Source organism: Megascapheus bottae, chromosome 32, assembly GCF_031878675.1.
Source record: "Megascapheus bottae isolate mThoBot1 chromosome 32, mThoBot2.hap1, whole genome shotgun sequence".
Taxonomy (NCBI): Eukaryota; Metazoa; Chordata; class Mammalia; order Rodentia; family Geomyidae; genus Megascapheus; species Megascapheus bottae.
Window position 1 is genome coordinate 6,342,559 of NC_143540.1, and position 12,936 is coordinate 6,355,494.

Below are 12,936 nucleotides of genomic sequence, written 5' to 3' on the forward strand. Positions count from 1 at the left end.
CAGATTGCTATTTGTTTATTTATTTATGGAGAAAGTACTGGGACTTGAACTTAGGATCTGGGGGTTTCTCCCTTAGCTTTTTCACTCAAGGCTGACACTGCACCACTTGAGCCACAGCTCCATGTCTGGCTTTTGGCTGGTTAACTGGAGAGAAGGAATCTCAAGGACTTTCCTGCCCTGTGCTGGCTTTGTACTGTGATCCGCAGATCTCAGCCACCACTGCCTGCCTTCAGGTTTAGGTAAAAATGAGTTCTGAGGGAAGGGACACCCGCAGGTTGGTCCTTTATGTTTTCAGTCTCCCACCACAGAGGAGACAGGCCTGGGGGAAGGTGGCTAAGCGTGGAGGAGGGTAAGAGAATGGTCCTAGGGGCTGGGTACTCAGGGTTACCCGCAGCCACTACCGGCCGTCCCCATCACCCAACGAATGCGTGGGATGGGATGAGGAGACAACGGAGCGGCCACGGCTGAGCACAGCGGTCCTAAACCCTGGGGAGGCCTGGAGACTACCTTCGCCACCCTTGGATCCAGGCCTCAGGACACGGCCTGTGCGGTCACTGAGGCCGCAGAAACAGGAGGTGGACGTCCATCACGTTGGTGCCGGTCATCCCCGTGTGCAGCAGGTGGGAGCCGCCCTGGAGGCGACGGAAGAAGGTGTGCGAGTCATTGTGGGCTAAGAAGGTGGCCATGTCCAAGCCTTGGGCGGCGGCCTGGCTGCAGAGTTCCTGCATCACCCAGGCACCGGCGGCCTCCGTGGGCCCATCCCGCCCGTCGGTGCCACCGCTCAGAAACAGCACCTCCACAGGCCCCAGCGGCTGCCTTGCCAGCTCAGCTCCAACGTGCATGGCCAACTCCTGGTTCCGGCCGCCCCTGCCGGAGCCTTGCAGCTGCACCGTGGGCTCTCCCCCGGCCAGCAGACACACGGGGCCCCTAGCCTCAGTCACGAACCCCAGGGCCTCCTCCAGCTGCAGGTCGCGGAGCTGCAGCTCAGAGGCCAGCTTGTGGAGTTTGGCCTCCTCCTCTTCCATGGAAGCCCCAACAGGGGTGGAGGAGGAGGAGGTGAGACGGGCCGCGGCCACGCGGGCTAGCAGCCCGTAGAAGCGGGCCACGATCCTCACATCCCCCTGCAGGGCTGTGCTCAGCACCACCGCCCGGTAAGCCAGCGCCTCGGCCTGCTTTTGAGCCTCGGCCAGTGCCAGCACGTTGGAGCCGATGATGACATTGAGGACGTGACCGCAGGCGTGTGGCCCCCGGGGGTCGGAGTCAGCCCGAGCCAGCACGGTCTTCACGGAACGTGGCAGGGCTGTACGGAGACTGTAGCGGTTGAGGATGTGCAGGCAATCCTGCACGCTGTGGGCGCTGGCCACGGTAGGACCACTGGCGATCACCTCCATGGGGTCCCCAACCACATCAGACAGGATCAGGCTTACCACCTAGGGGAGGGCCGTGGGGCCATGACTCGGGCTCAGTCCGGCCTCCTCCCCTGCCCTGCCATTCTTAAGAACAAACTGCTCCTAATCATGCAGCACTCCACACATATCCTTTGCCACTTCTTTTTTTTTTTTTGGGGGGGGGGGGTGGTGGCGTATTACTTGGGTTTGAACTCAGGGCCTGTATTACTTGGGTCTGAACTCAGGGCCTTGCGATTGCTAGGCAGGCACCCTACCACCTGAACCACACCTCCATCCCTATCTCCTGCACACCACACTGGGGTAGGTTCACACAACCTCTAACCAGAAGAAACCCCTCCTCTCTCAGAATGCTCCCCCCACCCCACTCCAGGCCCCTCAACACGAGGCCACTGTCAACCTGGACTCTGGTCTAGGCTGTCATCTCCCCGCCGCGCATGGGGAGCCCAGGATCTGTGCACCTGAGCAGGGTAGGCAGCTTGAGCTAGCCCTCCACCCTTGAGCTGGGACAGGGCCTTCCGGATGGTGTTCAGCTCCTGGATGGTGGCTCCCCGGGCAGCCAGCAGCTTGGTGAGCGTCTGCTTCTCCTCCAATGTGACTGGGGGGATGGGGGCTGGCAGCAGGGCTGAGCCCCCACCTGCAGAGTCAGTGAATGAGGGCCTCAGGTTGATGGGGAGGGGGAAGCCAGGGAGAGAGAGACACTTCCCAATCCACAAACCAAGGTAGACTGTGGCAGACAAGCACAAGAAGGAAGATGGGGCTTGAGCACCCCCTTGTGGACGTCAAGTGAGTGTACACAGGCACCACACCCTGGCTACAAAAGTACCCGAGATCCTAGCAGACACAAGAAGAACGGATCCTTACAAACTTGGAATGGGGTTCAGAGCGGGGAGAAACGACGGAGGACCCAGGAGAAGGTTCCGAGAGGGGGTTCCAACCCTGGGTGACATTTATGCAGGCAGTGCCAAAAGCAGTGACATTTCCCAAGAACTCTGACCCCTCGCGGCCTTGTGTCAGGCCCCTTTCCCCATCACTGAACAAGGTCAATTTGAGAAGGGGAACCTCACAGCTTAGGGGAGCCGAAGGTGACCCCGGTGGTACCGTCCAGGCATCTCACCGCCCTCCCTACGACCTCAGAGCTCAGACCAATTGCTGAATAACCTGGTACTTGGGGTAACTTCCCCCGCTGCCCCGCCCGGCCGGCTGCCCTGAGCTAGATCTGTCACCCAAACCTGAGATGAGCACAAGCAGCAGGTCATCGGCAGTGAGTCCCTCAGCCAGTTGCCGGATGGCCAGGGCAGCCCGCAGGGCATCGCGGTCTGGCAAGTTGTCCTCAGCACCCTCAAAGACTTGGATGTGACTGTGTGGCTTCAGCAACATCTCCCTGAGGAAGAAGTGAACCCAGTGAGAGAGTGGGAGTAGACACCCCTCCTACGGCCTGATTTGTTACGGGGTGTGGGGGGGGCACAAAGGCATAAGCAAGGGTGGCAGCAACACCCACCCAGAAGGGGTGGAAGGTCAGACCCAGGAGCAAAGGAAGATTGGGAAGAGTCTAACTTAGGTGACCTGAGCGGTTTTCTTCCCAATGGGCAGTGGGGAGCGGCCCCCCGCGGCTCCTTACCGCTTGCCGGCATGTTCCATAGCAGCTCGGATCCCCTTGGGGACGCTGATCACGCCCTGCACGAGATGCTGGCTCAGAAGCTCCTCGGCTGCCGCCGCCATGCCCAGCACCGCTTTGCCGAAGCCCACCAGGTAGAGGTTTTGCTTCAGTTGAAAGCTCCGGTCCCGCACCTTCAGCTGTTGGCCACTGGGATCCAGGGACAACGCCCTGCGCAGCATGGGGCCCGGCTGCACGGCCCCCACAGCACTGTCAAACACTTGTCGTGCCTGCTCTGCCAAGGCCATGCCGCTGGCCAGCCGGGCCGCTGGGGCCCTCCAGGAGAAAGGACGTGGGGAAGCTCGGACCAGACAGGGCAGGACCTGCAGGGTTACAGTCATGCCCCCTGCCTTGTGCTCAGCTCCACCTCGCATCCATAGCTGCCTGAGAGGGAGGAAAAAGTACAGGAATGAGGCCAGAGACGGGAGGCACCCCGGCAGCCACCCCACAGCCACTGCTGTGAGAATGAACCATCTGACAGTTCAAGGAGACTTCCTGACACCCACAGCTACCTGATCTCCCACCAATCCTTAGAGCCCGGCCACTTAGCCGGGTCTTCCTTTACTGCAGACCACACACTGGTCCCCTGGACATTCCACCCCAAGTCCAAAGTTCCTATTAACTGGACCCTCCTCCTAGGTCACTCTTCTTGGGCTGGGAGTTAATCATTCACCAGGGGAGTGATTCCTACCAGTAGACTCTCACCCCACCTCTTTTACATCGCAAGCACTTCTAAGCCCTCACCAGGGGTGATGCCCTTGGTAGCACTCCTGCCTGCCCTCTTCACCACTTCTGCTGCCAGCAGGCTGTTGGGTATCCCATTCACTAACCTTGAGCCCACTGACCTCCAGCCTGTTCTCACTCGGTAGCTCCTGGAACTGGACTGAGAATGATAACTGGGTTTGTGTTGGGAGGCTACACACGTTCCCTAAGACACAGGGCCTGAGCAATCACAAGCTCAGACCAGCAAGCGGGTCAGGTTCAAATCCAAAGTAGCAAAGTCGTCTAATTCTCTGAGAGTTGTTTTCAGAGGGCTGGGAAATTTAGCAATGTCCCCAGACACTGCAAGAGGCCATGTGCTATGGGGTTCAATCTACTTGACAACAAGGGTGTGTGTGTGGGGGGGGAGTGCCCTTCTACCTACAGAGCTGGCCAGGCCCACTCTTGCCAAGAACACGGCTTTTGGCTCTGAGATAGCAAAACAAGTCCTCAGTCCTATCACCCACAGTGGTGAAAAGCCAATGGCTGGAGTAGCCTCCCATAAAGTTAGCCCAAATAGTCATTTCTCCCACTGGGCAAAGGAAAATACTAGAGAAGCTTTGGGCTCTGGGAAAACCAAAGCCACAAAATGTTCATCTATGGGGGAAGGGGGACCATATGCTAAGGATGGAACCCAGAGATTTCTCCCATGTTTCTTCCACTCTACCACTGAGTCCCCTAAAAAGGCTTCTATTTTAATCAATGCCTACCATTAACGCTGCACACTGATTGTATCCGCCAGTGTGGATGAGGCAGAGGAAGGAGGCTGGGATAATAGGTATGAACCAACACCCTCAGTTTCACTTGAGATGGACTTTTCAACATGGGCTGGCAAAGAACTGTGGTCATTCGTACCTCAGCCTCCTCTACAAGTCAGGAAGATATCTTGGTGTGATGGCATGCACCTGTTGGTTATAAAAGGATTTCTGAGAACTTTTCTGCCTGGCCCGGCTGGGAACAGTAAGCATCCTTCCCTATCTCAGCTAACTAGATGTGAGTGGTTAGGGAATCGCCATTTTTCTCCCTGGGCCAGAACAAAATGAGAAGTGGAATGCAATTAAGCCTAATGTTCTCAGAAGTTGGCTATGCGGGTTCTGTGGCAGAGCACTGAACATCAAACATCAGTTTATCTCACACCCAGAAATACTAGTAAACTTCAGACACCTGGCAGTTTTAGCCAACCGGATCTCCGCTTTTCCCACGAAACTCTAGCCCTGCCCAACTCCTGTTGAAGGTCACCAAGAAGGCAGTGCCATGGGGGACTCAGCTTTAGCCAGGAGGATCACTGGGGACTGTTGATTGAAGGTAAGAGCACACAGCATATATATATATAAAATAATGTTCTTTTCAACAGCCCAGCCGAACTTTGTCACTATCCCCCAGATACCAGAATCTAGAGCAGGAGGGACGCTCAAGGTGGACCTGAAATCCAGGGCAGCCAGTTAAGTTTGAATTTCAGCTAAGTAACTTTTAGTTACCGGTGTGCCCTGTACACGAACTGGGAATGATTCGCGGATGAATTAGAATTTAACGGGGCGGGGATTTTTCTGGGTGGGGGGCCAGGACTAGGGCTTGAGCTCAGGGCCTGGGCAGTGTCCTCGGGCTTTCTCCAGGCTAGCGCTCGACCACCTGCGCCACAGCACCACTTCCGGCTTTTTTCCGTGTTGGCGGTACGGAGGACTCGAACTGGGGGCTTCGCGCATGCTGGGTGGGTTTTTAATATCCCGAAGCCTCCAACTCCATTACCAGACGAGGTTTCCGCTCCACTCCCGAAACCTGCGCGGTGACAACTGAACAGGCCAAGCCTTCCTCACCTCCCCACGCGCCCGGCGCGCCCAAAGGACGTCACTTCCGGTCAGGCCGGTCGGAAGGCCCGGAAATGACGTTACCTCAGGCTCAGCCCCCGACTCTTCCTCAGAGAAATGGCCGCCGCGACATGCCGGCCGACGCTAGCTTAGAAGATCTGCCATTGCAGACCCTTCTGCTGTCTTGCGGGCCTAGGATGGTTCCCAAGGAGCCGTGGGGTTCCGGACGACGTAGACTCACCGCCCAGCGACTCCGGAAGTGCCGGGCTTCGCAGGCTGCAGGGACCGGAAGTACTCCCGGGCAAGCAGAATCCGGAAGTGGGGGTGGGCGGGGCGGGACCGGAAGCGGTGGACGCTGGCGATGAGCGCGGAGGGCCGAGCGTTGCCGGGTGGGGAAAGCTGGACGGCGGCTTCCCCCCGGCCGCAGTGTTGATCCTCCCGCAGGATGCCGACGTGAGCCACACCCCGAGCTTCAGGTCAGGGGCCGTCACCGCTCCTCAGCCAGCCCCGGCCTCTCCACCCCCGCCCCCGCTCGCTGCTGCCGTCCTACGTTCATAAAGCAGATTCCGACTCCAACCCCTGTTTGGGAGGCATTTCTTCTTTTTTCACGTATTTACGGGGTGTCACTCCGATTCCCCATCTCCCTTGCCTCGGCCTCTCGAAATGCTGAGATTGGCTCACGTCTGTAAACCCAGCGACTCGAGAGGCCGAGCTCTGAGGATCCCCGCTCACAGCCAGCCCGAGCAAGGAAAGCCCGTGAGACTTTGAGCTCCAGTTTAACCACCGGAAAAACCGCAAGTGGCACGGTGGCTGCAAGTGGTTAGAGGGCTGCCCTTGAGCAAAAAGCGTCCAGGCTCTGATTTCAAGCCCCATGGTCAACAGAAGCAGCAAGAAAAAAACAAGACACGGGTGTTCACCGACAGTAGGTGGGGCAGGGATACACTCTGCATTGACGGATGGAGTTTAGGGTAGGAGCTGTACCACAAATCACAGGATGAATTCCCTAAAAATCTTGTTCAAACGCACCTCTCCACACATCCGCAAGCCATTCTCTACATGTGTGTGTTTCTGTAATTTTCTCTGTAATAGAGGATTTTTTTTTCCCCCAATCTTGGGGCTTGAACTCAGGGCCTAGACTCTATCCCTAAGCTTTTGCTCAAGGCTAGCATTCCGCCACTTGAGCCACAGTGTCACTTCCAGCTTTTTCTCTTTATGTAGTACTGAGGAATCGAACCCAGGGCTTCATGAATGCTAGGCAAGCACTCTTACCATTTAAGCCACATTCACAGCCCAATAGAGGATATTTTAATAGAGAAGGGTGTGTTGGGGGGGGAGGGAGAAAGTTGGGCTAATAAGTAGGGGAAAAAAAGGAAGAAAAAGTAGGGTTTTAAGGTTCTGGTTACTTCTGTGGAAGGATGGAGAGCTACAGGTCCCTCAGTAGGAGACCACAGGTAGGCGTCGTGGTAGAAGGGTAAGTTGCTAACCTGGAACCAGCTCAGGTGTTACCAGACAAGAGACTGATGAACCACTAGAGCAAAGTTCAGTGGCCCCTAGGATCTGCCCCAATACCCACGGAAGAGTGTTTCCACAACCTCTCCACGGGGACTGAAGCCATTAAACATGAATCCAACACCTCACCTCTTTATCTACATTTAATTACCTCTACATTACTTATAAGTCCTAACAATGTAAACGCTCAATAGTTGTCACTGCATTGTTAAGGAGATATAGAAAAGCCCTTGGCCAGCTACTCGGGAGGCTGAAGATCAACATCCAGAGCCAGTTCAGGGAGAAAAGTCCATGATTCTCATTTCCAATTTACCTTTGAAAAGTTGAAGTGGCTCAAGTGGCAGAGCATCAGCTTTGAGGGAAAGAAAAAAAAAAAAAGCTCAGGAACAGCACCTAGGGAAAAAAAACCCTATCCACACAGCCTAAATGGGTCCAGTCATAGGTAGATTTGGAATTCTTGAGAAGACTGTAGGTGGCACTGTGAGAAAAGGCATGAAAACCTTTGGAAACATCTTTATAATTTTAAGAGATACAGCCTCTGGCAGAGGACGTTGACAGATCCTTGGCCTCTTGACAACTCCTTCAACTCCAAAGCTCTCCAGGTTGAGTGAGAAAGCCCCAGTCTTGCCCTTCTCAAACAAAAAGGCATTGTATGTTCCACAAAGGACTTTGTTAAAGTGAATGGCTATTTACTCTCCCACAGGATACAAGTGTAGCAGTGCAGAAAGTTCCTCCCAGTTAAGTGACCTTGAGAAAGTGACTTAACCACCCAGAACCTCTGAGTATCATTAAAATAAGGTTCCCCAGGGGGCCTGTGGCTCAAGTGTTGGAGCCAACCAAAGCCCTTGGAGTTTTTCCACCCCCAGTAACACAAATTGAAAAAAAAAAACCCACACATTTTTTTAAAAATTAAAAGTCAGGGAAGGGGAGAGTAGGATGGGCTAGAGAGCTCTTTCCTGGCATTTATGTGACTCTGGGTTCAGTTACCAGCAGTGCAAACTATAACAGCAGGTGTAGGTGTATGTGTGTGTGTGTGTGTGCTCATGCATGTATACACAATAAAAGACATTGTGAGGTTACCATTTTGAGGTGATACAAAACATTATCTGGGCTCCACAGTCTGTGATAGAACTTTTCCTTCATGGGAAGCAAATGGAAGCATTCATTTAGCAAATCAATTTGTCAGGTGTTGGGGACCGACTGTGGGGTCAGTGACCTTGGACCGGCACAATTGAGTACACAAGAAAGTAAGCTCTTATCATGATTTTGGGCTGTGTCAATCACTTCTCATTTAACCTATTTGGGACTTGATAGCTTCTCATTTAACCAGTTTGGGACTTAATAGCTTCTCATTTAACCTATTTGTGACTTGATACTGTTTGTAACCCCTGGCAGTTCCCGAGTTTAAAGAAGTGTATTGAAGGTCAGAACTTGAAATAAACTGGGCTGCACTCTTTACCTGGGCTGCAGACCTCCCGGACCCAATCTGTTTGTCTCTCTTCTATTTTTTCCTAGTCCCTCAGGAGAGTCTACATGGTGCGTTGAAGCACTGAGGTACAAAATGAGTATGGCTGCAATAGTGTTCTGATTTATGTTTCTCTGGGTTTTGTTTGACTGGTTGGTGATTTTCACTACTGGAGCAAACCCTAGGTACCGTAAGATAGGCAAATGTTCTACCATGAAGCACAGACACATACAGGCAAACGGGCAGACACGCAGACACACACACTCTACCACCACACCAAAAAAAAAAAAAATGTTCAGAGGCATCTGGAAGAGAAAAGTTCAGGAGACTCTTACCTCCCATTAGTCAGCAAAAAAAAAAAAAATAGGAAGTGGAAGTGTCGTTCAAGTTCAGCACCCAATGGGGAGCAAAAAGGAACCACACCGTAGGCCCTGGGTTCAAGCCCCAGTATCCACACCCACACCCACAGTCACCTGATTTTAGTTATTTCAAGGCTCTACCCAGAAGTTAACCAAACTGTCGGGAAGCCTTGTGCCTGGGGGCATTCAAAGTCACAAACTGAACTCCCAGCAATTAGAATCCAGGAGCTTTCTGCGTGAGGAAGGCAAATAAATTTCCTGGTTTGGGATTGCAAATCTATAATTCCACCACTATGGCTTAGTGGTAGATGTTTGCCAGGCGTGAGATCCTAGGTTTCATTCCTCAGTAACACATACACAGAAAAAGCCTGAAGTGGCGCTGTGGCTCAAGTGGTAGAAGCTCAGGGACAGTGCCCAAGCCCTGAGTTCAAGCCCTAGACTAGCCAAAAAAAAAAAAAAGGTAGAGTGCTAGCCTGGAGCAAAAGAACTCAGGGACAGCATCTAGGCCCTGCCCAACTCACACACAGAGAAATATATTCAACACCTTGTCACAGGACACAGGGTAAGGGTTAGTGAAGTTTCCCTTTAAATGTAGGGACTTCACTTACGGTCCTTGATTTGGATGGCAGAATAAGAATTTCTGGACAAGTCACAATAGTAAGAAACTTTGTGAAGCGAATAAGCAAGCAGGCAACAAACAAGCAGACAAGTACATGGGCACACTAACAGACTATGGATGCTCTCTAAGGAAAATGGAAATACACACATAGCTCCTTGGCTGTTAGGGGTATTTTTATGGTAAAGGCAGGGGTCTGACTTCAAAGCTAGGTGTGGTATCTTTGTTCCAATGGTTTCTGGTGTTACTTTCTTAATTTCTGGATGTTTGGGGCACTTTTTCCAGGTAAGAATGCATCCTGCCATAAAACAGATCTTTATCCTTGAGATCAGGCAGGTGCCCTGTTATCTGAAAGCATTTTCTTGTCTGACATACTGTCAGACAAGTTGTTAATTCTCAGGGCGAAATGAATTCCTCAGAAAGGAATGTATCCTGTTGTCCCTCTGTGAAATACAGAAGGCATGTCTATGTTTCTAAATATCATATTTCTGAGTTTCCTTTACCAGGCCTCATTTTGCTCAATTTATCCTGCCTCATTTCCCCCTAAATGACTTTGGTCCCTTCATCTTAAGGGAAATAAATGAATGAATGATCTCCTGTATTTGCTGTAATCTGACTACACTTCATTTTTTCTTTGTCTATCCAGCTTCATCCAGACTTACATAATTATAACTCCTCTGTATATCACCTTTATTATAGCATTTTTTATTTAAAAGACATAAAAATTAAGTCTTATACTTTTTTTTTTTGCCAGTCCTGGGCTTGAACTCAGGGTCTGAGCACTGTCCTTGGACTTTCTCAAGGCTAGCACTCTACCACTTGAGCCTCAGCACCACTTCCAGCTTTTTTCTATGTATGTGGGGTACCGAGGAGTCAAACCCGGGTCTTCGTGCATGCTAGGCAAGCACTTTAACCACTAGGCCAAACTCCTGGCCCCCAGTCTGATACTTTTTGTAAGGCAATAGTCCATACCATTTTGGGCCATTCAAACTCCACATATCTGGGGTCTTTTTGTTTTGAGTTTTGTTGTTGTTGTTGTTGTTTTGGGGGGTGGTTAATTGGAGATAAAAATCTCATGGACTGGCCGGGAGTTTGGCCTAGTGGTTAAAGTGCTTGCCTAGCATGCATGAAGACCCAGGTTCGATTCCTTGGTACCACATACATAGAAAAAAGCCAGAAGTGGTGCTGAGGCTCAAGTGGTAGAGCTCTAGCCTTGAGAAAAGTCCAAGGACAGTGCTCAGGCCCTGAGCTCAAGCCCAGGACTGGCAAAAAAAAAAAAAAAAAAAAAAAATCTCATGGACTTTCCAACAAGGACTGGCTTCAAATAGAGATCCTCTGACCTCAGCCTCCTGAGGATTAAAAGACTGATCATCAGGCTCAGGGCAATCTCTTTAAATAGATTTCTAATAGAATATTCTTAGCTTTGGGGGTTTCTAGAAGGGTAGTCATATTCTGAGCCTCACAAGCCAGCTCTGGGTGAAAAGTCTCCATGAGATTCTTCATTTCCAATCAACCACCAGAAAAACTAAATAGCACTGAGGCACAAATTGGTAGAACATGAGCCTTGAGAAAAAAAAAATGCTCAGGGACATCGCCCAGGCCCCGAGTTCAAATCCTATGACTGACAGAAAAGAAAAAGGAAAAAGAAAATATTCAGGGCAGACTCTATATCATATCATGCTTTCTAGCCTCTGTCCCAAAGACACTACAGGCCAGGCAGTGGGGTTCACCCTGTAATCCTAGCTACTCAAGAGGCCCGGGGACTGAGGATCATGGTTTGAAACCAGCCCAGCAGAAGAGTCCATGCTCTTATCTCCTAATAACCACTGAAAAGCTGGAAACGGAGCTGTGGTGCAAGTGGTAGAGTGCTAGCCTTGAGCAAAAAAGCTTAAGAGGCAGCGCCCAGGCCCTGAGAAATGAGTGTTCCCCAGCTCACTCTGGGGCACAGAGGACTCTCCTTCAATTGCATCATAATTTGGAAAGTTGCCATCCATTCAGGTTGCATTTAAACGAGCCTTTTCCAGATCCCAGAATGAATTGTAACCAGAAGTTGGCTGCAGGAAGCAATCCAGATTTCCCTCAAACCTTGGTTCTCTCTTTACCTGAGGGGATAGGATACAACTCCTCTCCCCCCTTTTTTTGCCACTACTCAGTTTGTAGGTAGTATCTGAATATCATTCATACCTTCCTCTGCTCAATGAGTAAATATCTCACAGTCCTTCTTAATGTTGTTTCCAGTGTGGGAGAGAACCAGTCTCACCTGATAGAATCAGGACCAGTCTGACGCCGTTTTGCAAAATAAAATGGCATTTGACGGTTAGGTTTTGCTCAACTCATCTCCTTCTCTGTGTCCTCAGCCTCTGAAGCCAAACTGCAAACAGCAGGTCCCTGCCTCTGTCCTCATTTTCCCTTCTACATAATCCCTAAAAACTTAGCCTGTCAAAGACTATTCACTTCAGTGGCAGGTGGCTGTTGTAGGTTTGTTCTAAATAAACCTGCTTTGGCCATTGAGTTCCTATCCAGTGTTTTCCTGAGAATCACCCGTGCAAATACTCTACCACTAAGCTACACTCTAAGACTTGAAAACAACACTTTAAAACATTCAAGATGAGTGTCTCTTCTGTTTATTAAAAACAAAAAGCACATGGAGAAGCCAGGTGCTGCTGGCTCAAGCCTGTAATCTAGCTACTCAGGAAGGTAAGATCTGAAGATCAAAGTTGGAAGAATCCACTCACAAGTTTCTAGTTAAACAAAAAAGCCAGAAGCGGTGGGAGTTGCTCAAGTGGTAGAGCCTGAGGGCAAAAAGCCCTATGCATTCAGGCCTCAGTACCAACACGCGTGCAAATGCACAGAAACATAGGGAGGTGGGCATTTAAAATTAAGATTGTACATTTAAAATATTTCTTCTGCGGCTGCTTAAGTCTTGGGATGGACTGCTGGGTACCACATACACAGAAAGAGAGCCAGACGTGGTGCTATGGCTCACATGGTCGAGAAAGTTCAAGGACAGTGCTCAGCCCCTGAGTAGTTCAAGCCCTAGGATTGGCGAATATATCAAATGAGTTCCAGCCCCAGGGCCCCCTCCATTCCCATAAAATAACAGTACTGATGAAAGAATTCCAGTCCCCCCCGCCCCCAACACACTCCAACCTCATCTAAGGGTGGTCACCTGCGGCCTAGGAGGCGCCTGGCTATCCCGGGGTGGGGTGGGGTGGGGATGGGGTGGGGAGGGACGGTGGAAAGGTCCCCTCCCCGCGTCACGACCTACCCCCTCCGTGGGGTTCAGATCCCCCCCCTCCCGTCCCGGGGAACCGCGATTCCCGCCACCGGGTGAGGTGCGGGGGGCGGAGGAGGAGCAAA

The 12,936-nt window shown here is 51.5% G+C and overlaps 1 protein-coding gene across 9 annotated transcripts in view; it reads right to left on the reverse strand.

The window, feature by feature from the left end:
* The window catches only part of Glyctk (glycerate kinase), a 13,686-nt gene continuing 750 nt past the window's right edge, over positions 1–12,936 (reverse strand). The window contains exons 1-6 of one of the 9 annotated variants that reach the window (XM_090323272.1): positions 5,569–5,659; positions 4,678–4,727; positions 3,028–3,447; positions 2,639–2,790; positions 1,868–2,043; positions 1–1,430 (exon numbers count right to left, since the gene is read on the reverse strand). In XM_090323272.1, the coding sequence (XP_090179398.1) occupies positions 552–1,430; positions 1,868–2,043; positions 2,639–2,790; positions 3,028–3,437 (1,617 nt within the window). In that variant the 5' untranslated portion in view covers positions 3,438–3,447; positions 4,678–4,727; positions 5,569–5,659 and the 3' untranslated portion in view covers positions 1–551. Of the gene's footprint in view, positions 1,431–1,867; positions 2,044–2,638; positions 2,791–3,027; positions 3,448–3,575; positions 3,843–3,893; positions 3,971–4,677; positions 4,728–5,451; positions 5,541–5,568; positions 5,663–5,711; positions 5,830–5,868; positions 5,945–12,936 lie in introns of those variants that run through there. The other 8 variants (XM_090323273.1, XM_090323274.1, XM_090323277.1 and 5 more) reach the window with 8 other exon arrangements.